We start from the raw sequence: 23,321 nt of genomic DNA on the forward strand, positions 1-23,321 counted from the left end.
AGGAATAAAAAATGAGAAAAGGGGTAGAATATAGAAAATACTTGGTGTTTTGGTGGAACATCATGAGTCTTGTGTGTCTGGACTTTTGTCTTATTGGAGCGGTAGTCGGAGGATGAAGTAAAACAAGAAGTTTGGGGCAAAATATGGAGGTCCTTGAATGTGATTCTATGAAATTTATAGTTTATCATGTAGGCTATAGGAATCCATTGTTGTTTATATTCCTTCTACAGACAATATTTTAAGTTCATTTGAAATTGAGATAAAAATATAAAATCTTCCAGAGCTATGGTCTTTCTTTTTCTAACTTTTCTTCCAGCCCTTGCCCATAGGCATGCATACTTTTTATATAGTTGTAATTTTTATATACATTTTATGATATATATGGAAGCTTACATGAGCAGTGAACTAAGTGTAGGAAGACCTGTCAGGACCCTCTTGTCTTAGTGCTGCTGAGAAATGATGAAGGTTTATGGCAAGTCAGCAGTGAGAAGGGAGATGGACCAAGAGAAGAGAGTAAGACTTAACCTGAGCTCTCCTGAATTCCAGCTGATACTGGAATGCATTTCATCAAGGTTCCATTACTGATTATTTTTCCAAAAATAGGCATCAATCAAATCATTTCAAATTTGGGTCACTTGTTATGGTGACAGTTTGAAATAATCCATCAGTTTCTCTGCTTGCATTCAGAATAGTATTTATCAAGCCTTCAGTCAGCCCCTTTAGCTAATTAACCTCTTGATATGAATTTTGCAATCAAGGCCTAATTAGAGCTTTCTTCCTTTTTCCATATGTTTTGTGCACCGTAGGAGAAGCTTCAGGGATTTATGTGAAAAGTATAATACCTGGCAGCGCTGCATACCACAATGGTCAAATTCAAGTGAATGACCAAATAGTTGCTGTAAGTAACTGCCCTCTGTTTTAGAATTGAATCAAGTTGGGGGAAAAAGTTATCATTATTATAATATATATGCAATGGGAATGGCTTAATATAGTCTCATAATGTTTTTAAAAAATTAAGTTTGTTAGTGCAGTGAAATCTCATTAATTTGGACTCTCATGGTCCTAAATGTTTTTTAATTAAAAAGAAATTTTTTAAAATTGAAATATAAGTTGATTTACAACATTGTGCTAATCTCTGCCGTACAGTAAAGTGACTCAGTTTTACACATATATACCTTCATTTTTTAGTATTCTTTTCCATTATGGTTTATCCCAGGAGTTTGGATAGAGTTCCCTGTGCCATGCAGCAGGACCTTGTTGTTTGTCCATTCTATTTTTTTTTTTTTAACTGCCTCTGAAGAAAGGAGTCACTAATGATATTGGCAGGAAAAAAAATACTGTATACATATGTATATTATAGTATACATACACATATATTTGAAAGATGCTCTAGCATTCTCTTACGAATCAATTCAAGCACCTCTTTGTGTTCTTTAAATTCATCAGTTTTATATGTAATTAATAGGCCGTTTACTAGAACTATTTATCTCTTTGTGAAAGTAGTTTTTCTATTAATAGTAATTTTGAGTACATACAAAATTGAGATATTTTTCGTTTTTGAGAATGCAATCATTGCCTTTTATCAATTCGGATTGTAATTGGTATTTCCTCTGTTTAGTAGAAATTAGTTAAATTTTGCAGTTTATTTTCTTTTTCTTTTATAAATTTATTTTATTTATTTTATTTTTGACTTCATTGGGTCTTCGTTGCTGTGCACGGGCTTTTCTCTGGTTGCGGCCAGCAGGGGCTACTCTTTGTTGCGGTGTGTGGGCTTCTCATTGTGGTGGCTTCTCTTGTTGTGGAGCATGGGCTCTAGGCGTGTGGGCTTCAGTAGCTGTGGCTCGCAAGCTCAGTAGTTGTGGCGCGCAGGCTCTAGAGTGCAGGCTCAGTAGTTGTGGTGCATGGGCTTAGTTGCTCTGCGGCATGTGGCATCTTCCTGGACCAGGGCTCGAACCCGTGTCCCCTGCATTGGTAGGCGGATTCTTAAGCACTGCACCAGCAGGGAAGCCCTACAGTTTATTTTCATAATAATTTTGAAGCCATGTATACACACACATACACACACATTTAATTTATTGATTTATACAGAAACAAATGTTTGTTGGTATAATTTGAATGTTTGTCCTTCAAGTCCATCTAAGGAAGCACCTTTCATGACCCTTGGCTTTTCCATTATTGGGCTTAGGAAATGTCTTGTGATTGGCAGTTTGGAGATGAGTGATGCAACTTTGGAGAAGATATTAGGGGGAAAGCTATAGCAGTGGTTCGGCTAGCTTGAAGAAGATTGAGCGAGGAGGCCTGTTGGTCATGATGGACTTAATAAGAATGTGTGATTGGACTTGACTGAGATTAGTAAATACCTTTCTTGCATGCTTTTTCAGAATACTAGAAAACCTAGTGGAGGGAGATCAGTTTCTTCTGGAAAATATCACATAATGATATATGGTAGAGGGGTGAAGTATTGGATGGCCTCTTCAATTTTACTAATAATGGCTTCTAGTAATACGTCTTGAGAGCTCTGTATAACAACTGACCACCTTTTATGGCACTTTGAATTTTGAATAGCATCAGAGATTAAGACCCTCTACCTTTCTCAGGCTATAAGTTAAATGTATGACTTAGGAATACAAGTTTCAGTTTGCTTTCTAGTTTCTCAGAAAATTTGTCAGCATGTTTTACTACTAATTTTTCATCCTTATTCACAAATACTTTCTTAGGTCTAGTACAAATTATTTTGGGGATGAAATGAATTGCCTAATTTTATACTGCCTTGCCAGAATTAAAAGTGGTAGCTAACTTGGAACTTCTGTTTAATGTATCTTTTAATGTTTTAGGTCGATGGTGTGAATATTCAGGGTTTTGCCAACCAGGATGTTGTTGAAGTGTTAAGAAATGCAGGGCAAGCGGTACACCTAACCCTAGTTCGAAGGAAAACATCCTCATCTGCTTCTCCACATGAAGGGCCCTCTGACAGAGGTAATTAATTCCTCTGTCCCTCCCCCTACCTTGTCTGGGTTTGGAAGATCAGCTCATTTATGGAAGTTGTTCTATAAGTCTGGGAAGGAAAAACTGCCCAGCTTGTGAAAAGCAGCAGTCAGTGGAGAAGTGAATCAATTCATTTATGCCTTGAAGCGTTTCCTTTGCCTATTATAACGTGCCAGTCCAAATGTTAGAATGTGAACACTGACATGCATTAAGCTCTGAGAGCTTCTCTAAATGGAGATGGAAATCATTTTCCCCAAAACCTTCCAAATTTCATTTATTTCTTATATTTGAATAATAAAGCTTTGCCACATTTTGTTCCAGGGGCTCTCAGTTGTCTAATGCTTTGACATTTTGCAAGCTTCAGGTTTCATATTACCTCTAATGATGTATTTGATTCTAATATTTCTTGATTTACTTTGTGAACTATAGCAAGAGCAAATAAAATATGGATTTCTATTAAGGACACTTTTATTTATGAAATAATATTTGTTACTTTGATTATAAGAATAGTAAATTTTCATTATGGAACAAATGCATAATTGTATGCATGACAATTTTTAATTATCAACTTATAAATGTAGATAGATCAACAAAATTTGGCAATCATGGGAACACATTCAATTTAAAATGAATGACTGGGGCTTCCCTGGTGGCGCAGTGGTTAAGAATCTGCCTGCCAATGCAGGGGACATGGGTTCGAGCCCTGGTCCGGGAATATCCCACATGCCACGGAGCGGCTGGGCCCGTGTGCCACAACTACTGAGCCTGCACTCTAGAGCCCTTGAGCCACGATTACTGATCCCACGTGCCACAACTACTGAGGCCTGCGCACCTGGAGCCTGTGCTCTGCTCCACAACAAGAGAAGCCACCTTAATGAGAGGCCTGCACACCTTAATGAGAAGTGAAGAGTAGCTCCCGCTCACCACAACTAAAAAGAAAGCCCATGCACAGCAATGAGGACCCAACACAGCCAAAAATAAATAAATAAATTCATTAAAAAAAAAAAAAAAAGAATGACTGGCAGGTCTGGGGCCCCGCCCCTTACACTTCTCAGGCCTGACCTTCTGGCAGCCGGGCTGCACTCTGAGCCGACATTGACAGGTCCTCGGGATGTGGCCAGACGTGCCCCCTCTCGTGAAATCATGGTGGCGTACTGGTGACAAGCTGGACTCAGCTACATCCGATACTCCCAGATCTGTACAAAAGCAGTGAGGGATGCATTGAAGACAGGATTCAAAGCAAATGCCAAGAAGACTTCTGGCAGCAGCATGAAAATTGTGAAAGCGTAAAAGGAATAATTTACCCTGACTACAGCTTGAAATGCTGCATGTTCAAGGTGAAGATGTGTGGGCACGTGTTATGGCAGATTGAAAACGACCTCCCTTCATGGAAAGAAAAAAAAAAACGTGTCTTGTTCATAGATTGACAATGCCAATAAATTAAAGTACGGTTCAAAAAAAAAATAAAATGAATGACTAATTATATAACTAGTGGGTAAGAAATAATTCCATTAGAATTTGTCAAACGTTGAGTACATATTTTTTCCCCTCCTCTGAAGATATAATGAGCCTAGAAATGTTTGCTTTCAACTGATATTAAATTGTATTTACATTGGAACATTTTTTTAAATTTTATTTTTCATTTATTTATTTATTTGGTTGCACAGGGTCTTAGTTGCGGCAGGTGGGCTCCTCAGTTGCAGCTCGTGGGCTCCTTAGTTATGGCTCATTGGTTCCTTAGCTGTGGTATGTGAACTCTTAGTCGCGGCATTCATGTGGGATCTAGTTCCCCAACCAGGGATCAAACCCGGGCCCCCTGCATTGGGAGCATGGAGTCTTAACCACTGCGCCACCAGGGAAGTCCCTACGTTGGAACTTTTTAAGTTTTATGTGGTAGTGGAAATTCTGCTGCTGAAAGATAGATGCCCTGTCAACTGCATTGTGTGTATGAAATTTAAAATTGCCTAAATAGTACAGAATGTACAAATGCTGTATTGACCTTAAAGGTTTACATAAATATTTATACCATTATAATGGTTTTTAGTAGCTCTGATAGAGCCTTTGGCTTTAGTCTGCTGTATCAAATGAACTGTGTCATCTGCGAATTAGCAATTCTTTACTGGGCGTGCCTGCATTTTAAACTGGTATTGGGATAGGTTTTAACTCTAAATCTGCACTTCTTCCATGGTTTGGGTGTCCTTCCTGTGTGTTTCACTAGCACCCTTTGAAGAGCACGCTACTGTTTCATTTTTCACACCCGTGTTGTAATCACCTGTTTTGTGTGTGGCCACTATAATGTAGGGGAGTGGTTATGCCTGTGTCCCCTGCCCCATTGAACACATCTCTGTGTGCCTTGCTCATAGTCAGCATTTAAGTTTGTTTTACTGAAACAAACTGCATGGCTTCTAGCTCTTGTGCAGTACCTTCCTCTGCCATTCAAAATCTTACTGTCTTTTTCTCCTCTAAACTCTTATTTGCATACCTTGTATATACTTAATTTGTGTACCAATTTGTATACTACTTGTAGCGTACAACCAATCATGTATTGCTTTGTACTCTGCACACTGTTTGGTGTGTAACTCTTCTCCCCAAGCTACAGTAGCAGCTTCTGGCTGGCATTTGTTTTGCTGGCACTGGGCTGTGCATTTAGTGTGTATCAAGAGACTAATGTTCTAAAAAATCCTGTGTGGTTTAAAATGTCATGTTAAGATCATAGGAACTTTTAACTGGTTATATTTTTAAACTTTTTATTTAAAAAATTTTTGAACATACAGGAAAATTGAAAACATGTAACAGATACCCACAAACCCACCATTTAGATTCAGCAGTTAACATTTTGCCATGTTTGCATCATCTGTGTACCTTTTTCTGAACCATTTAAGAGTGAGTAGTAGATATCATGACAATTTAGCCCTACATACTTCAGTTATAGCTTCTAAAAATAGTCATATCATTATCACACCAAAGAAAATTAATAGTAAGTCCCTGATATCAAATACCCAACACATACTTAAATTTTCCCAATTGCTCCCAAATGTCTTTTGTAGCTCCTTTTTCCACTTCCCTTTCTTCCCCTCAAAAGCCTCATAAAATCAAGATCATTGATTTTTATGCATTGAGCCTATTGCATTGTATGATGCTTCTTTGGTTTCTTAAGGTAGGAGAATCCCTTGCGCCTGCCTCCGTGGCATAGACTTTTTGAAGGGATTTGGCCATTTGTCACTAGAATGGTACATTCAGAATTTGATTGTTTCCTTGTGGTGTCATTTGACTTGTTCCTCTATCCCCTATGTTTCTTGTGAGCTAGGAGCTAGAGCCTTAAATTCAGGTTCAATATTTTTGATAAGAATGCTTTATAAGTTACATGTGGTTATTTAAAAGTAACCTAAAATGATTCTTGTTCAACCTTTCTTGTGTTTAAGAGATACATAGTGACTGGCATGCTTGAGATTGAATGCTTACTTAACTCAATTTAGCTAAGGAAGGAAACTCTGCAACCAGGGGAAGACTCTCCCCTTTCCTTCCCATTCACAAGGTTACTTATGTAGAGCTGTTTGTGAAACTCATGATGATGTCACGCCAGAACCTAGGATTGCCCAGAGCGACGGAACCGGCTTCTTCTGCGTATCTTGCCCCCGGCCCACCACAGCAGCAAGAACATATGGCCCCCAGTGTTCTCCTCCTCCCCCACCCCCCCAGGCTCTACTGAAAAGCATCTCCTCCTGCTTTGTCATTGACTTTACCTTGCTTTTCTCTTGCCGTTGCCTAGTTCCTTGTTCTTTTCAATACTACTACAAGTGTAATTTTTAATGAATTGAGTGGTCATCACAAGTGGCATTTTAAATAAAGGAATCATATGTGTAAATTACCTGAAAAGTTTATAAGGAGGTTGTGAAATGGGACAATAGAGTGGAATAAGCTTACTTAAATAATATGGCCTTCATCTGATAGTGATTCAAATGAACAATTCTTATTTTAGGAACTGTGGTAGAACCACCGAAAACCCCAGCCCTCTTTCTGACTGGAGCAGTGGAAAAGGAAACTAATTTCAGTGAAGATGAGGAAACTGAAGAAAGAATGGATAATCTAAAAAATGACAATATACAAGCCTTAGAAAAACTGGGTAGGCACGAAGCATTCAATTCAAAGCTTTCTCTCTTTATAGTTCATATAATATGAGGAATTTTAGAGGCATTTTTAGAGATATAAAATAAGATATTCTTAATATCAACATCTTAACACTTGTGGCAGTTGAGAATCGAGCATACTGTTGTTTAATCATTGTTTAATTATGTTGATTTTTTTTTTTTTTTTTTTTTTTTTTTTTGCGGTACGCGGGCCTCTCACTGTTGTGGCCTCTCCCGTTGCGGAGCACAGGCTCTGGACGTGCAGGCTCAGTGGCCATGGCTCACGGGCCCAGCCGCTCCACAGCATGTGGGATCCTCCTGGACTGGGGCATGAACCCGAGTCCCCTGCCTTGGCAGGTGGACTCTCAATCACTGCACCACCAGGGAAGCCCAATTATGTTGATTTTGAATACATTTTATTAGTGTGATAACTTTTAATCTTGTCGGCATTTTTAATTACTGCATACTTTAGCTTGTATTATTATCATCGATATAGCCATAGATGTACAGCTGTCTGTATACATATAGCAGTATTTCCTTTTCACCGTAACAATAATGTATACATTTTTATATATTTCATCAAATTTCCAGGTTGCTATATATTTATTGTTTAATTTTCTTTTTAATTGATGTGCAGCTTTGTCCTTGTGCTTTGTTCTTTGATACCTTGTCTACTCTAGTTGACTGTATTCTGTAAGCATGTTGAGTAACAGTCTCACACAGTTTCCTGTACAAAGGCACTCAGGGAAGGCTTGCCAGTTGGATGAAATGGACTTAAACTTCATCCATGTCCATGTTGGCTTTTGGCTTTGATTGCCTTCTCTTGGGAAAGAATGGCCTGAAGGAAGGAGTAAACCCCTTATTCAAGTTTTAAAATTTCCTATAGTTTGGAAATTTAACTTGTTCTTTCTGACCCAAGTAGATTGCAGTTAATTTTTGCTCTTTAAATTCATGTGAACCCAGAGAGATGTACAGTGAACTATCAGGTGAAAATCAAATACATTCTAAAGTTAGAAACAGTTTTAGAAATATCTGCTCTTTTTGGATCAACCTCACTACCTTTTTTTTTTTTTCATGAGTATGTATAATTTCAGCTAGAGAGACCAAGTTCTTCCAGCTGTTAAGAAGTTAACTCTCTTTTTTGCTGTAGGGGCAGAATTGTTTTCCCTTCTTCTCGTCTAGTTATTTTGGCTGGTCTAATAATTAAATCGACATAAGACTGATTAACACAGGAGAAAAACTGATTTCCTATGTGTAAGAGTCCCATAAAAATATTAGCCCCAAGGGCAAGTTGGGCAATTGAAGCTTCTGTGCTATCCTGAGTTAAGGAATGGGATAGGGGCCTGGGCCTTCCAGTGGGAGGCCTTCCAGTGGGAGGAGAGTAATTTACAGGATGATAAGAAGAGCAGATGTTTGGTAATGAGATGTTTGTGCAGCCATGCAGATACGTCTTTCAAATAAGAAAGTTATCTCTGGTAATAACTGTCTTTCTGGTACAGGTTCCCTATCTAAATTCTTTTAGGTAGTTAAGGGAGAGGTGAAAGTCTTTCCTGAGTCTGCAGGGTCTTCATTGCCTTCAGCTGAAAATAATCCACATGCCAAAGTGGCAGTATTTGGGAGTGGCATATTCTGCTCCCCTTCATTGCCACTGGAATAATCGTTTCAGAGCATCATAATATTCATTTTTGTGCGTGACCATTTTGTGTAGCCAAGGATTTATTGAGCTGCTTAAAATAAGTCTCTTTCCTCTGGTACTTAGGCCTTTGTGCTGTGCTTTAAAACTCATGACTGTGATTTCATTGTATGACTGAAAGGTAAAAATATAGTCAAAAGAATTGTAGGTGAAATATCGACATTATTTTATATGTGTATAAAATATCTTTAAATATCATGTTTTTATGCCTACAGTTCAACCAATACATGGCAAATTTTTTTCAAATTAGCCTACCACATAGGAAACTGCTGCCTGTAAGAAATTTAATAGAACTCTTAATGTAATTTCTTATGGAAATGTTAACAGAGTAGGAACAAAGGTGCAGAGCCTACATGAATGATATTTTGTTTTTAATAGGATCTTTAGTTATCCCCGAAATGTAATCTAGCATATCATTTAATATAGTTACTTTATGGATATGCTTTTGTAAATCTAGTAATTTTAAGTTCTTTCGTGTTCATTAGTCTTAGTCTCTGATTTTTGAGGTTAGCCTGTTTTACTTAATGATTTGTATTACGTAATTAAGCATGATATGCATCCGAGATTAGATGTCTGCTAAAGGCTTGAAAAAACTGATAGTGCAAGTTATGTTTGATTTTAGGCAGATGGTTATATCAGTTGTGGTGTTTTGCGACTTGTCCAATCTTGTGACAAAATTGAGTTTTTCTTAAAGAAAAAAGGTGGAGGTTTGTTTATTTTCTGCTGCTACTGTGGATCTAAATTGAAATTACAGTTTTAGTACTTTGATTTTTGCCTATTAGGCATCATTCAGACTACAGACTGCACAGAGTTTCTGGCTAAGATCATACGGAGGACAGGCAGGACAATTAAAATCTGTGCTCTTTAAAATCATCTGACCCATGCAAAAAAGGCAATATTACCCTTAAGTAAGAAAGTTATAAAGATATGATAACCACGTAGCCACAAAAGACCAAAGTAAAACAAAATTTCTATTATATTAAAGCTCATGCAACTCACTGGTTGAATTAAACCAGAAAAACTTTTATATGTGCCCAAGTGAAAAGTTTGCTTGGGTCATGTTGATATGCCTTGTTTATAGTAAAGATATTTTGATGAGTTTTTATTTTTCTTATGGGTGAGTGGAAGGTGCTACTCTGAAGTGATTAACGTTCACCTTAAATCCTTGTTTGTCCTAACATAGCATAAACCAAAGCCAGATGCATTTTACTTGTAAGCCACAGGATGTTTGTATACAAACTATATAATTCAAATTTCATTTATAACTCATCATTTCCTCTTCCCTTTAAAATATTCCTTAACAGCAAAAGCCCCTTCATAATTTGGTCACAGACCAAATTTACATTTTACATTTTTACATTAGTAAAATGTAAAATTTTACATTAGTCTTACAAGTCACCTCTGCTTTACTTTACCTAATAGACCTAAGTTAACGCACTTTCCTTTTTATTTATTTCCCTTTTACTTACTGAAGCTGTGCTGTTATGGAAGAATTTAGTAGTTTAGTGTGTTTAGCTCACAGTAGTTTCAATGTTTTGTTTATTTATTTTTTTAATCCAGAAGGAGTCCCAGCCTCTTTAGAAAATGAGCTGAAATCCAGATGGGAAAACCTACTGGGCCCTGATTATGAAGTAATGGTATGTTAAAATCTTTTAATAAAAAACACTCATGTCTCATCTCATGTCAATGAAATGTAGCTCTGAATGCTACAATTGAAAGAAATGGGAGAGTCAAAGAATAGCTGTCCTGACCTTTATTTTTTCCTCCTGTGTTTCTTCTGTACTGGATCAATTAATTTTTTTTTTTTTTTTTTCATTTTAAGCTGCAAGGACAGTTAAGGACTGCAGATAAGTTTCAGTTACAATTAGCAGACACTCAGTTCATGTGGAAACAGTTTAAGTCAACAATAGGCAGAAAAATGTTAGGAGAGAAAGGTCTTGCCTTTAAATTTATAACCTGTATCAGCTGCTTAAAATTGCTGGCATTTTTATGATTGCTTTTATGATCTGTTTGTTTTATTATACACTGAAAGGGCTGTGGATATTAGTCCTGTGTTTCACAAAGAATCTTACAGTTTTATGAGAAAAATGAAAGAATGATTATCAAATGTATTTGGGAGAACAGGAAGTAATTTAGGTTAGGTATAAGTTTATATGCCAGTGGTCCATTAGGCTTCCTTTCACCTGTTATTAGATTCACTGAGTAAGGGATTGATTACATTTCCCCATATGAATCCACATGAAAACAGAAAGCTGCACTTAGAAAAGCCTCTACAGTGTTCACTAAATGTGTTAGTAATAAAGTATTCTATTAAATTTCTTTTGTCTTTCACGTTTTCTTACATATGTTTGTCATTAGTACTTGTTGGCTGGTTGGAGATTATTTTTTCTCTTCTAGCCACTATCTATTGTTAGACATTTTCCAGTGTCATTAAGATGAGTCAAAACAGTCCATACTTCCTCTTCTTACTTGTTTTGTACTTGCATGTCGGTCCTCATGAACTGCTGCTTCTTTACTTCATAGATTTCAAAGCTGTTTTTTCATTAGGTTATCACCTAGCAAGTGACCTTTTCTGCTCTCCTGAGTGGTTGATATTTAAAGTAGTTTGGTGTACCAGTATTTTTAAATGGTCTGTTTTGCGATGATCTCTTTTCGGTTAAAAATTTATCCTCTTTATAACCACCTTTCCAAATTTTATTTATCATGTGGTGAGGTCATAACAGAGGGGCTAGAAAGAGGAGACAGAATTTGAAGTTGGAAATTTAAAGTGACAGTTAAGAGTTGTAACATGTTCTGAGGGACGAGGCGACAAAAGGAGAAGCCAGGCAAGACGGATGAATGAATGCATACATGCAAATATGCGTATATACATTGATGCATGTGCTCCAGTGTTTCTTACTTTATTTTCTTCCAGAATCTACTTATCTGAAGTGCAGTACTTTTAGAAGCCTTAGTTGGCCCACTGTTTAACTTATCCCCTCCCTCCAGATGCACCATATTCTATTAACAACTTACAGATGCATATCATCAGTGCAGTATTTTGCTTGCACGGAATTCACTTCTGTGGATGTCCACCATTGAAGCTCAGGACAATAGTTTTAGGCCAGGATTAAAAGCTTTCAGTATTCCACGATCTTTCCACCAGTCCAGGTCTTTTGTTTGTGTCCTTGCCAGCTCTTTCTCCTAGGGAAATGGTTTGAGCTTGCTGTAGAAAGTCAGATGCTTCAGTTTCTCCAAACTTGTCTGATTTTTCTGACCTTGAAAACTTTGTTTCAAGGCCTGGGTTTAGAAGTAAAAATGACCATACTCTTGGTTTTGCCAAAAGAATAAATTTTTTATGGCTTTAATACAATGGAGGATTATATTAAAATTTTAGGGGTCATGGATTTTTAAAAATAGTACATGTATTTGCCCATCACCTTCTAGTTCAACTTTTGCATAATTTATGAAAAAAGATTGCTGTGGAGAACAATAACAACAAAAAAGCGAATATACTCTGAAATTTTACATTATGTGTTATGGATTTCAGAAACGTGGAAGAGTTTAGATGGAGTTATCAATGTATAGGTTTTATACAGATTTTTTTCAGAAAGCCTAGGAAGAAATAAAGTTATGCTTTTACAAATATTGGAAATATTTTTTCTTGTGAATTTAGATTGCTACTTTGGACACACAGATTGCAGACGATGCTGAGTTACAGAAATATTCAAAGGTAAGCATTATTTTTATGTTTTATAATTTTGTTTATTTATTCTTGGCTGCGTTGGGTCTTTGTTGCTGCGCGCGGGCTTCTCGTTGCAGCGAGTGGGGGCTACTCTTCCTTGTGCTGCGCATGCTTCTGATTGCAGTGGTTTTTCTTGCTGTGGAGCATGGGCTCTAGGCGCACGGGCTTCAGTAGTTGTGGCACCTGAGCTCAGTAGTTGTAGCTCGTGGGCTCTAGAGAACAGGCTCAGTAGTTGTGGCACATGGGCTTAGTTGCTCTGAAGCACGTGGTATCTTCCTGGACCAGGGCCCCAACCTGTGTCCCCTGCATTGGCAGGTGGATCCTTAACCACTGCGCCACCAGGGAAGTCCCTATTTTTTAAACTGTTGCCAGTTTTTTGTTGTTTGAAGAACTTTCTCTAAGTTCTTGTCAAAGAAACTAGATTAGTGCTGTGATCTAAAGTTTTCAGAATTTAGTTTTAGAGGTTTTCTGGAAATGTAGTAGGTTCTGACTGTTATGAAGCGTGATGGTTAGATATGCCTGGGAAGAACGTGGGCCACTTCCAGAAGCCAAAATCCCTGGTGTGACTGCTTTGCCCACCTTAATGGTAGTATGCAGAGTGGCCTTGTGCAGAGCGTGTTAGCTTTTCAGATATTGTAAGTCCTTTTAAAATGTTTCCTAAAATTCAAGACCATGATACAGACTTAAAGAAAAAAATCTTCCCAGTCCAGATGTTTAAGAACAAAAAAGTGGCTTATCTTTTGAGATAGGCAGTGCTTTTTCTTGGACTTAAAAAATTTTGTATTGAGACCTTTATTTCTAATGGCAAAATGCCAGAAGGTAACTTTTACAGTTTTTCCTAACATTTTTGGTGACCTCTCACTGCAAATTAATTTCATAGTCCCCACTCTGGATAATCAAAGGCCAGGGTAATTGAAACTTAGAGAAGCCTTCCAGGTGGCTTTCTCAATAAATGATGAGAAACGAAAGGTTTTCTTGTCCGAATAGTTTCAAAAATTATACTGTAATCCCACCTGAGGTATATGAGCTAAGAGCCCAGCTTAAACTCTGCTGTCATATGCAGTATTCAGAATGAGTTTTCTGGGTCCCATGTGGGTTTTGTAAGAAGTTATCTCTTTAGATAGTTCTACCATTTCCTTCTTTGGGTATTTGTGATGAATATTTCCCTTCTAAAATTTTATGTTACATGTGCTGTTATTTTTAGGTTGGAATTTTCACAGCCGATGCTGTGGAGCGTATTTCTTTCCTTGTAAGCTAGCCTGCATTTGGAGTCACTTCCTTGCTGGGCTCTGGGGGCCAACTGACCAGGCTTTCCTCAGATGTGCAATATGAAAGAACACGCACAGCTTGTACTTAAAATTATTTACAGTATCATATTTAGGTTAGATTAGTCACTGATTACTAATTCCATGTAAATTTGTTGAGAGGAGTTTAATTCAAAATAAGAGTAAGAAATATAAATACCTCATCAAACTTCACATGTTATTAATTACTGCAGTATAGTTTACTGATGACATGGACTCTGGCATCAAACTGCCTGGGTTCAGATTCTGGCTTATCCATTTACTAGCTTGTAAAATTATCTAGACTCTATGTTTCAGTTTTGTTGTCTATAAAAGGAAGATATTAATAGGTTAGTACCTATCTCATGGGTTGTATAGGAATTAAATTTAATGTGCCTAGAGTAGTTGCAAGCACATAGGATATTGTTAATATTTTTACTGTCATTCATAAAAATCAGTGATGCTTTTCCTGAAAATTGTTCTCTAATTTGTACTAAACTCTTAGATAGTAGATATTTTCTATTTACCAGTCTTCCACTTTACTGAATTTCCTGTGCCTAATCTGCCCGTCTATTGAGTCCTTAATTTTAGTTGTTATATTTTTCTATTCTAGAATTTATTTTATCCCTTTTTAGATCATAATTCTTTTGGAGGAATTCTCAATTTAAAAAAATCTGTAGTTGCCATCTTTTTCTCTATTTCTTGAACATATTAATCATAGCTTATAAGGACTTAAAATAATTAATTCCAATATGTGGATCAACTTTAGATGTGTTTCTGTGGTTTGATGTTTTTCTCTCGTTATAGTTATTTGGTTGTATATCTCGTCAATGCCATAATTTGACTGCATGTTCGATATTATGTACGCCAGCTACAAAAGGCGTCAGGTGATGTCATCTCCATCCAGAAGAGTCACTGTTTCTTCTAATAAGGAGATACTCTGTGTGTGTGTGTGTGTGTGTGTGTGTGTGTGTGTTGTGTGTGTATGTATGTGTGTGTGGTACAGGTGGGCGATCATCTCTGAGGCGAGGCAGAAGTACCTTTTGGGTAAGGTTCAGACTCTCTTGTTGCCTTTGCTCCTAACACGTGGCCTTCCAGGTATTCCAGTGAGTCTGCAGTGTTTACCAATCCCTTCTCCCTGGTGGGATCTGGACTCCAGTTCTCTCTTAGTACTTTGGGACTGTAGAAATCTTTGCTTAGCTCTTCAGAGGTTTCCTGAGGAACTTTTAGCCTCCTTGCCCGTTAGAACTCCAGAGACGTCCTTGGAGGAAAACATGCCCTTGCTCAGGCTCAGTTCATCGTGCAGTTCAGCTTTAGCTGTCCTTACATGTTCAAAGCCGTAAGACACTGTATCATCATATTCTATAATGAGAAAAAAGGATCATAACCGCACACGGTTCATCTTAAAGAATGTCATTGTCTTTCTCCAGGCAGAACATGTTCTCTTTCACCTTCATCCCTAGTTCCTTGCCACCAGTCTAACTTTATCTTCTTCCTGATCAGCTTCTATGAATTATGTCTACTTGTACTCAGTTACTCTGGTGTAATGATGTGGAAAGTCTTCGAGTCAGACTTTCAGAACCACCTCAACAGTACATTCAACTGTTCATTCATTCATCAATTATTTATTGATATCTACTCAGTGCCAAGTCCTCTACTGGGTGCTGGGGTTTCAGAAGAGAACAGGAAAAAAAAAATCGCTGTCCTGTAGAACTTACATTTTAGTAGGGGGAGATAAAAAATAAGTAATAATTTCTGTAGTATAGATGATGTGTGCCATGCAGGGAAAATGGGTAAGGAATTCAGGAGAGAGTGTGGGTTTGCAATTTTAGATAGGTTGACCAGGAAGAGCCTCCTTAAGAAGGTAACATTTGAGGAAATACTTTAGGAGGTGAAATAAGCAGCCTAATTTTTCTTCTACATAATAGGAACAATAGTACCTGTGTTGTAGAAGGTTAAATATAAATATGTTTAATACATGCCCTAATTAATATAGATCAATGCCAACATGTAAGAACCGTTTGATAAATGGTGGTTTTGTTTCCCAGTTGTATACTTCTAGTACTTTTAGTCTCTGACCTTCTAACGGCTCCTTTAAAAAAAAAAAAAAGCTATTTTTATGGGCTTCCCTGGTGGCGCAGTGATTGAGAGTCCGCCTGCCAGTGCAGGGGACACAGGTTCGTGCCCCGGTCTGGGAGGGTTCCACCCGTGAGCCATGGCCGCTGAGCCTGCGCGTCCGGGGGTCCGCAACGGGAGAGGCCACAGCAGTGGGAGACCCAAGTACCGCAAAAAAAAAAAAAAAAAAAAGCTATTTTAAAACATTTAATTGAAATTTTGTTGTAGCAAAAGTTTTTTTTATTTTTTGCACTAGAAGAGTCAGCCATAATTGCACTATTCTCTTTTCAGATTTAGTTGTTGCCTGTATAGGTTTACATATCTGTAGTTGGTATACCCATTCTTTTGTGTAACATACATGTCAGAGAAGGGATGTATGCTTTTTCTATGTAAAATTATCACACTTATTTACTCTTTTTTTTTTTTTTTTTTTTTTTGCGGTACGCGCGGGCCTCTCATGGCTCCGGGCGCGCAGGCTCAGCGGCCACGGCTCACGGGCCCAGCCGCTCCACGGCATGTGGGATCTTCCCGGACTGGGGCATGAACCCGTGTCCCCTGCATCGGCAGGAGGACTCTCAACCACTGCGCCACCAGGGAAGCCCCATATTTACTCTTTTGTACGTTGATTTCTTAATTACAAATGTCCACAGATTGATTTTTTGTTGTTGTTGTTTTTTGAGCCATGCTGTGCAGCTTGTGGGAATCTTAGTTCCCCAACCAGGGATTGAACCCGGGTCATGGCAGTGAAAGTGCCGAGTCCTAACCACTGGACTGCACAGATTGATTATTTTGATGAACTATAATTTTTAAAACTCCTCTTAAAATTGGAAGTTTAGTTCTTAATTCAGTAGCTTCTAATTTCTCCCTACAATATGTAAAGAAGACTGGCCTGTCCAAACCCATTTCACACTTGAGGATGCTGAAGTTTGCATAGGTCGAATGAATCACCTTAAATTACACAACTGGATAGTAGCAGAGGCAGCTTGCAGCTTAGAGAGCTTTCTTTCCTTCCTGAAATATTTACATAGCTCCTACTCTATGCCAGACACTGCACTGGCAACTGTGGGAAGCAAAATAGAAAAGGTCCTTGCTCTCCTAGAGTCTGGGTTCTGGGCTTCGGTCAGGGCATGATAATAAACAAGTAAAAAATAACCTGAGAAGATAGTTATAAACTGTAAAAAGTGATGCAAAGAAGTGCTTGTAAGAAGTGATGATGATTCAAGAAGCACAACCAGGGTGATGAGAATAAAACTGGGGGGGGGGGGCACCTTAGAGAGAGAGCTGGGGAAAGCCTTTCCGAGTTTAGGCTTGAAGGATAAGAATGTGGTGTACGGCAGGTACAGGTGGAAGAGAGCTATCCTGTGGGAGGAATGGAAGTTGTTTGTTCAGAGTGTCTCAGTCAAACTAAATGAAGAGTAGGATGTTGTTAGGTGAGGAAGACCAGGTGCTTACAGGGCCTCGAGATCCATGCTGGTAAGCCTGGGTTTTATTCTCAGTGCCAGGTAATACTGGTGGAAGGTTCTAAGCAGGGTAGTGTCATGCTCTTGAGGTCAAGGCTGTAGGGTTTTTGTTTGCCTTAAAATATCTATTTGGTTGTGCCGGGTCTTAGTTTTGGCTTCTGGGCTCCTTAGTTGCGGCATGCATGTGGGATCTAGTTCCCTGACCAGGGATCGAACCCGGGCCCCCAGCATTGGGAGCGTGGTCTTAACCACTGCGCCACCAGGGAAGTCCCACGGCTGTAGGTTTTTCCTCTGTCCCGACAGATTTCTGATTAGGAAAATCATGTTTCACAGCTATAGCTGGTGTTTCTAAGGGTTTAACTGTCTTTAGTTGGTCACTCCAGTTCCCACCTCATAGCCGCTTCTCTTGAAGGGATGCTGATTCAAGAAGCATCTTCCTATATGACAAGCCAGTGTTAATAGACAAGATTTTCTTCTGAGGTGGATGCAGTTGTATGGAAGGAGAGAGGTGAAAGCAATTTACAGTGGTTTGAACGTTAGCTGCACTGCTTCTAGCAAGCTGTTAATCATGACACAAGAAGTTTTCCCGCATCTGGGGAGACTTGCACTTTTAGGGGTGGCTTTCTTGGCAAGTGTTTACTATTAAGATAATCAAGACACTGTGAGGGAGAAGCATTATGCTCATGGCAGTGACCATTCTGCTGGCCGTCAACTGTAATATGAAGTGAGCATTAGAAGATCTGTGGTGTGGGAAACAAAAGACCAGGCCCTGTTCTCTGGTTTTCACAAGACAGACTGACAAGTTTCACTTTATTTCCTTCCTGAATTACATTCTCTGAGCCAAAGGGCATTAAGATGTGAGTTCGCCTCTCACTCTGTTTCAGCAAGTAGAATTGTGAAGGCAGTGGGATGTACTGGGCCCCCACTCAGCGACCAGGGTCAGTGCTTTGCGTTAAAGACATTTTCTCCTTTATTTCCCACAATAACCCTATTGGTCAGCTGCTATTTCCAACTGTCCATTTTTAATATGTGAAAACTGAGTGTCAGGTAGGTAAAGTGACTTGCCCAAGATCATACACAGCTAGTAAGTGACAAAATTTAGGAAGCAAATCAGGGTTATCTGACTCTTAAGTCTGTGCCATTCTTTATGTTTTTCCTTTTGAATGGATAATACATGGACAAGACACAAAATTTAAAAGTTACAGAAGGAAGTATTGCAAAAAATAAGTTTCCCTCCCACCCCAGTCCCTTTGTTCTTCTCCCCAGTGGCAATCAACCACAGTCACCATTTCTTCAGTGTGTAATTTTATACTTTCCTGGTCTCGCTTTTGAGGGGAGAACATTAGATACAGAATCAAGTAACTGTAGTGACAGTGGTTATCCACTAGGGCAGATGGCTTTTCAGAAATATCAGAGGAGCCTTTTCAAAATACACATGCCCTATTTTGTTCCTCCTGAGTAATATTCTGATTTTGTAGGTTTGGGGTGAGGTCTCTAAAGGAAACTGTGATTCCTTCCTTGCCTCGCTTCATTGAGAATTACTGTTCTGGTATTGCTAACATGCCTTATATGTACAGTTGACCCTTGAACAACATGGGTTTGGACTGCACGGGTGCACTTATACACAGATTTTTTTCAGTAGTAAATACTACAGTACTACACCATCCTCAGATACGGAGGAACCTCAGATATGGAGGGCTGACTATAAGTTATACCCAGATTTTTGACTCTGGAGGCTCAGTGCCTCTAACCCTGAATTATAAATGGTCAGCTGTATTCAAGGAGGGAGGGGTTCCTTCCTCAAGACAGATGAAGGAGGCTTATTGGGAGGATGAACTATATACTCCTATTGGAGAAATAAGAACAGTGGATATTCCAGGTGGAGTAAATACAATGAGCAAAGGTAGAGAAAGAGTCGTAAGTGCAAATTGTTAGGTTAGGTGTCAGAAGCTCAAGTAGGGATCTAAGGAGCTCTCAGGGAGCCGGCAGGGGAATCCTGGAAAGAGAAAGTCAGGGCTGCCGTCGCTGCCCACATCCTGGGGTCTCAGAGTTCTCTGTGACGAGTGTGGCTCGCGTCACCTATCAAGCAAACCCCAAACCTCCTCAGTGTGACACCAGTCACCCTACCTTCCCTGCTCAGAGTCACAGTGAAGCGGTGCCTAGCTCCAGAGGCCTGGCCAGGTTGGGGAATGGCGCTCTGGCCCAAAGGCTGTGCAGGGGTGCGATGTCTTGAACCTTAAGGTAGTTTATTCTGATTTCTGCCTGAAGGCTCTTTCATCAGCCACCTGCCAAAGATTGAGAATCGCACAAAGGAGACTGTCTCAGAGCCCCACAGAAAAGGACTATACCAGGATGTTTCCTTAGCAATACCTGAAGATGCTTCTGTGTAGAAACAAGAGACCTGAAGTGATCTCAGAGGTTGTTATTATTTTTCATTTGTTGGAGATAACGCCCACCTTTGTGAATGAAGAGGATAGAATTTTAATGGGAAGAATGAGAAAATGAAAACGCTGTACTCAGAGAAAACTGAGGATTATTCAACAGGTTTGTAAAGTGCCTCTGCTTCAGTAATCCTTGCACTGCTATACTTCTGTGATGATGCTAGAGGCTTGCGTCAGCTTCTCTTAAAGGACTGTTGTTACCCTACCCAGCTATCTCCATCCCTTTTCTCCTCATTCTCAGGTTGACTCCTAAAATTTGTGAACATCTCCCATGCCGTGTGGCTGACAGGATCTTGGTGCTCCAGCCAGGTGTCAGGCCTGAGCCTCTGAGGTGGGAGAGCTGAGTTCAGGACATTGCTCCACCAGAGACTTCCCAGCCTCACGTAATATCAAATGGTGAAAGCTCTCCCAGAGATCTCCATCTCAATGCTAAGACCCAGCTCCTCTCAATGACAAGCAAGGCACAGTGCTGGACACCCTATGCCAAACAACTAGCAAGACAGGAACACAACCCCACCCATTAGCAGAGAGGCTGCCTAAAATCATAATAAGTTCACAGACACTCCAAAACACACCACCGGCCGTGGTCCTGCCCACCAGAAAGACGAGATCCAGCCTCATCCAGAACACAGGCACCAGTCCCCTCCACCAGGAAGCCTACACAACCCACTGAACCAACCTTACCCACTGGGGGCAGACACCAAAAACAACAGGAACTATGAACCTGCAGCCTGTGAAAAGGAGACCCCAGATACAGTAAGTCAAGCAAAATGAGAAGACAGAGAAACACACAGCAGATGAAGGAGCAAGATAAAAACCCACCAGACCTAACAAATGAAGAGGAAATAGGCAGTCTACCTGAAAAAGAATTCAGAGTAATGATAGTAAAGATGATCCAAAATCTTGGAAATAGATTGGAGAAAATACAAGAAATGTTTAATGAGGACCTAGAAGAACTAAAGAGCAAACAAACACTGATGAACAACACAATAATGAAATTAAAAATTCTCTAGAAGGAATCAATAGCAGAATAACTGAGGTGGAAGAATGGATAAATGACCTGGAAGATAGAATAGTGGAAATAACAACCGCAGAGCAGAATAAAGAAAAAAGAATTAAAAGAATTGAGAACCGTCTTAGAGAACTTAGGGACAACATTAAAAGCACCCACATTCGAACTATAGGAGTCCCAGAAGAAGAAGAGGAAAAAAAAGGGACTGAGAATATATTTGAAGAGATTATAGTTGAAAACTTCCCTAATATGGGAGAGGAAATAGTCAAGTCCAGGAAGCTCAGAGAGTCCCATACAGGATAAATCCAAGGGGAAACACACCAAGACACATATGAATCAAACTATCAAAAATTAAATACAAAGAAAATATATTAAAAGCAGCAAGGGAAAAGCAAAAAATAACATACAAGGGAATCTCCATGAGGTTAACAGCTGATCTTTCAGCAGAAACTCTGCAAGCCAGAAGGGAGTGGCAGGACATATTTAAAGTGATGAAAGGGAAAAACCTACAACCAAGATTACTCTACCCGGCAAGGATCTCATTCAGATTCGACAGAGAAATTAAAAACTTTAGAGACAAGCAAAAGCTAAGAGAATTCAGCACCACCAAACCAGCTTTACAACAAATGCTAAAGGAACTTCTCTAGGCAGGAAACACAAGAGAAGGAAAAACACACCCAAAACAATTAAGAAAATGGTAATAGGAACATACATATTGATAAATACCTTAAGTGTAAATGAATTAAATGCTCCAACCAAAAGACATAGACTGACTGAATGGGTACAAAAATAAGACCTGTATATATGCTGTCTACAGGAGGCCCACTTCAGACCTAGGGACACATACAGACTGAAAGTGAGGGGATGGAAAAAGATATTCCATGCAAATGGAAATCAAAAGAAAGCTGGAGTAGCAATTCTCATATCAGACAAAATAGACTTTAAAATAAAGACTTACAAGAGACAAAGAAGGGCACTACATAATGATCAAGGGATTAATCCAAGAAGAAGATATAACAATTGTAAATATTTATGCACCCAACATAGGAGCACCTCAATACATAAGGCAAATGCTAAAAGCCATAAAAGGGGAAATTGACAGTAACAATCATAGTAGGGGACTTTAACATCCCACTTTCACCAATGTACAGATCATCCAAAATGAAAATAAATAAGGAAACACAAGCTTTAAATGATACGTTAAACAAGATAGACTTAACTGATATTTAAAGGACATTCTATCCAAAAACAACAGAATACACTTTCTTAGCAAGTGCTCATGGAACATTCTCCAGGGTAGACCATATCTTGGGTCACAAATCAAGCCTTGGTAAATTTAAGAAAATTGAAATCGTTATCAAGTAGCTTTTCTGCCCACAATGCTATGAGACTAGATATCAATTACAGGAAAAACACTGTAAAAAATACAAACACATGGAGGTTAACTAATGCACTAATAACCAAGAGGTCACTGAAGAAATCAAAGAGGAAATCAAAAAATACCTAGAAACAAATGACAATGAAAACACGATGATCCAAAACCTATGGGATGGAGCAAAAGCAGTTCTAAGAGGGAAGTGTATAGCAATACAATCCTACCTCAAGAAACAAGAAACATCTCAAATAAACAACCTAACCTTACACCTAAAGCAATTTGAGAAAGAAGAACAAAAAATCCCAAAGTTAGAAGAAGAAATCATAAAGATCAGATCAGAAATAAATGAAAAAGAAATGAAGGAAACAATAGCAAAGATCAATACAACTAAAAGCTGGTTCTTTGCGAAGATAAACAAAGTTGATAAACCATTAGCCAGACTCATCAAGAAAAAAAGGGAGAAGACTCAAATCAACAGAATAAGAAATGAAAAAGGAGAAGTAACAACTGATGCTGCAGAAACACAAAGGACCATGAGAGATTACTACAAGCAACTCTATGCCAATAAAATGGACAACCTGGAAGAAATGGACAAATTCTTAGGAAAGCACAACCTTCTGAGGCTGAACCAGGAAGACATAGAAAATATAAACAGACCAATCACAAGCACTGAAATTGAAACTGGGATTAAAAATCTTCCAACAAACAAAAGCCCAGGACAGATGGCTTCACAGGCGAATTCTATCAAACATTTAGAGAAGAGCTGACACCTATCCTTCTCAAACTCTTCCAAAATATAGCAGAGGGAGGAACACTCCCAAACTCAGTCTACGAGGCCATCATCACCCTGATACCAAAACCAGACGAAGATGTCACAAAAAAAGGAAACAAGCCAGTATCACTGATGAACATAGATGCAAAAATCCTCAACAAAATACTAGCAAACCGAATCCAACAGCACATTAAAAGGATCATACAACATGATCAAATGGGGTTTATCCCAGGAATGCAAGTATTCTTCAATATATGCAAATCAATCAATGTGATACACCATATTAACAAATTGAAGGATAAAAACAATATGGTCATCTCAATAGATGAAGAAA

General features: G+C 38.8%; 1 protein-coding gene across 1 annotated transcript in view; it reads left to right on the forward strand.

Moving 5' to 3' along the window:
• Window positions 1–23,321, forward strand: part of PATJ (PATJ crumbs cell polarity complex component) — a 357,124-nt gene that overhangs the window by 46,279 nt on the left and 287,524 nt on the right. Inside the window, exons 10-14 of the mRNA XM_007464279.1 lie at window positions 807–898; window positions 2,835–2,976; window positions 6,965–7,108; window positions 10,366–10,442; window positions 12,461–12,517. Coding sequence (XP_007464341.1) covers window positions 807–898; window positions 2,835–2,976; window positions 6,965–7,108; window positions 10,366–10,442; window positions 12,461–12,517 — 512 coding nt within the window. The remainder of the gene's footprint in view (window positions 1–806; window positions 899–2,834; window positions 2,977–6,964; window positions 7,109–10,365; window positions 10,443–12,460; window positions 12,518–23,321) is intronic.

This window comes from Lipotes vexillifer, unplaced genomic scaffold (assembly GCF_000442215.2).
Source record: "Lipotes vexillifer unplaced genomic scaffold, Lipotes_vexillifer_v1.1 scaffold47, whole genome shotgun sequence".
NCBI classification, from domain to species: domain Eukaryota; kingdom Metazoa; phylum Chordata; class Mammalia; order Artiodactyla; family Lipotidae; genus Lipotes; species Lipotes vexillifer.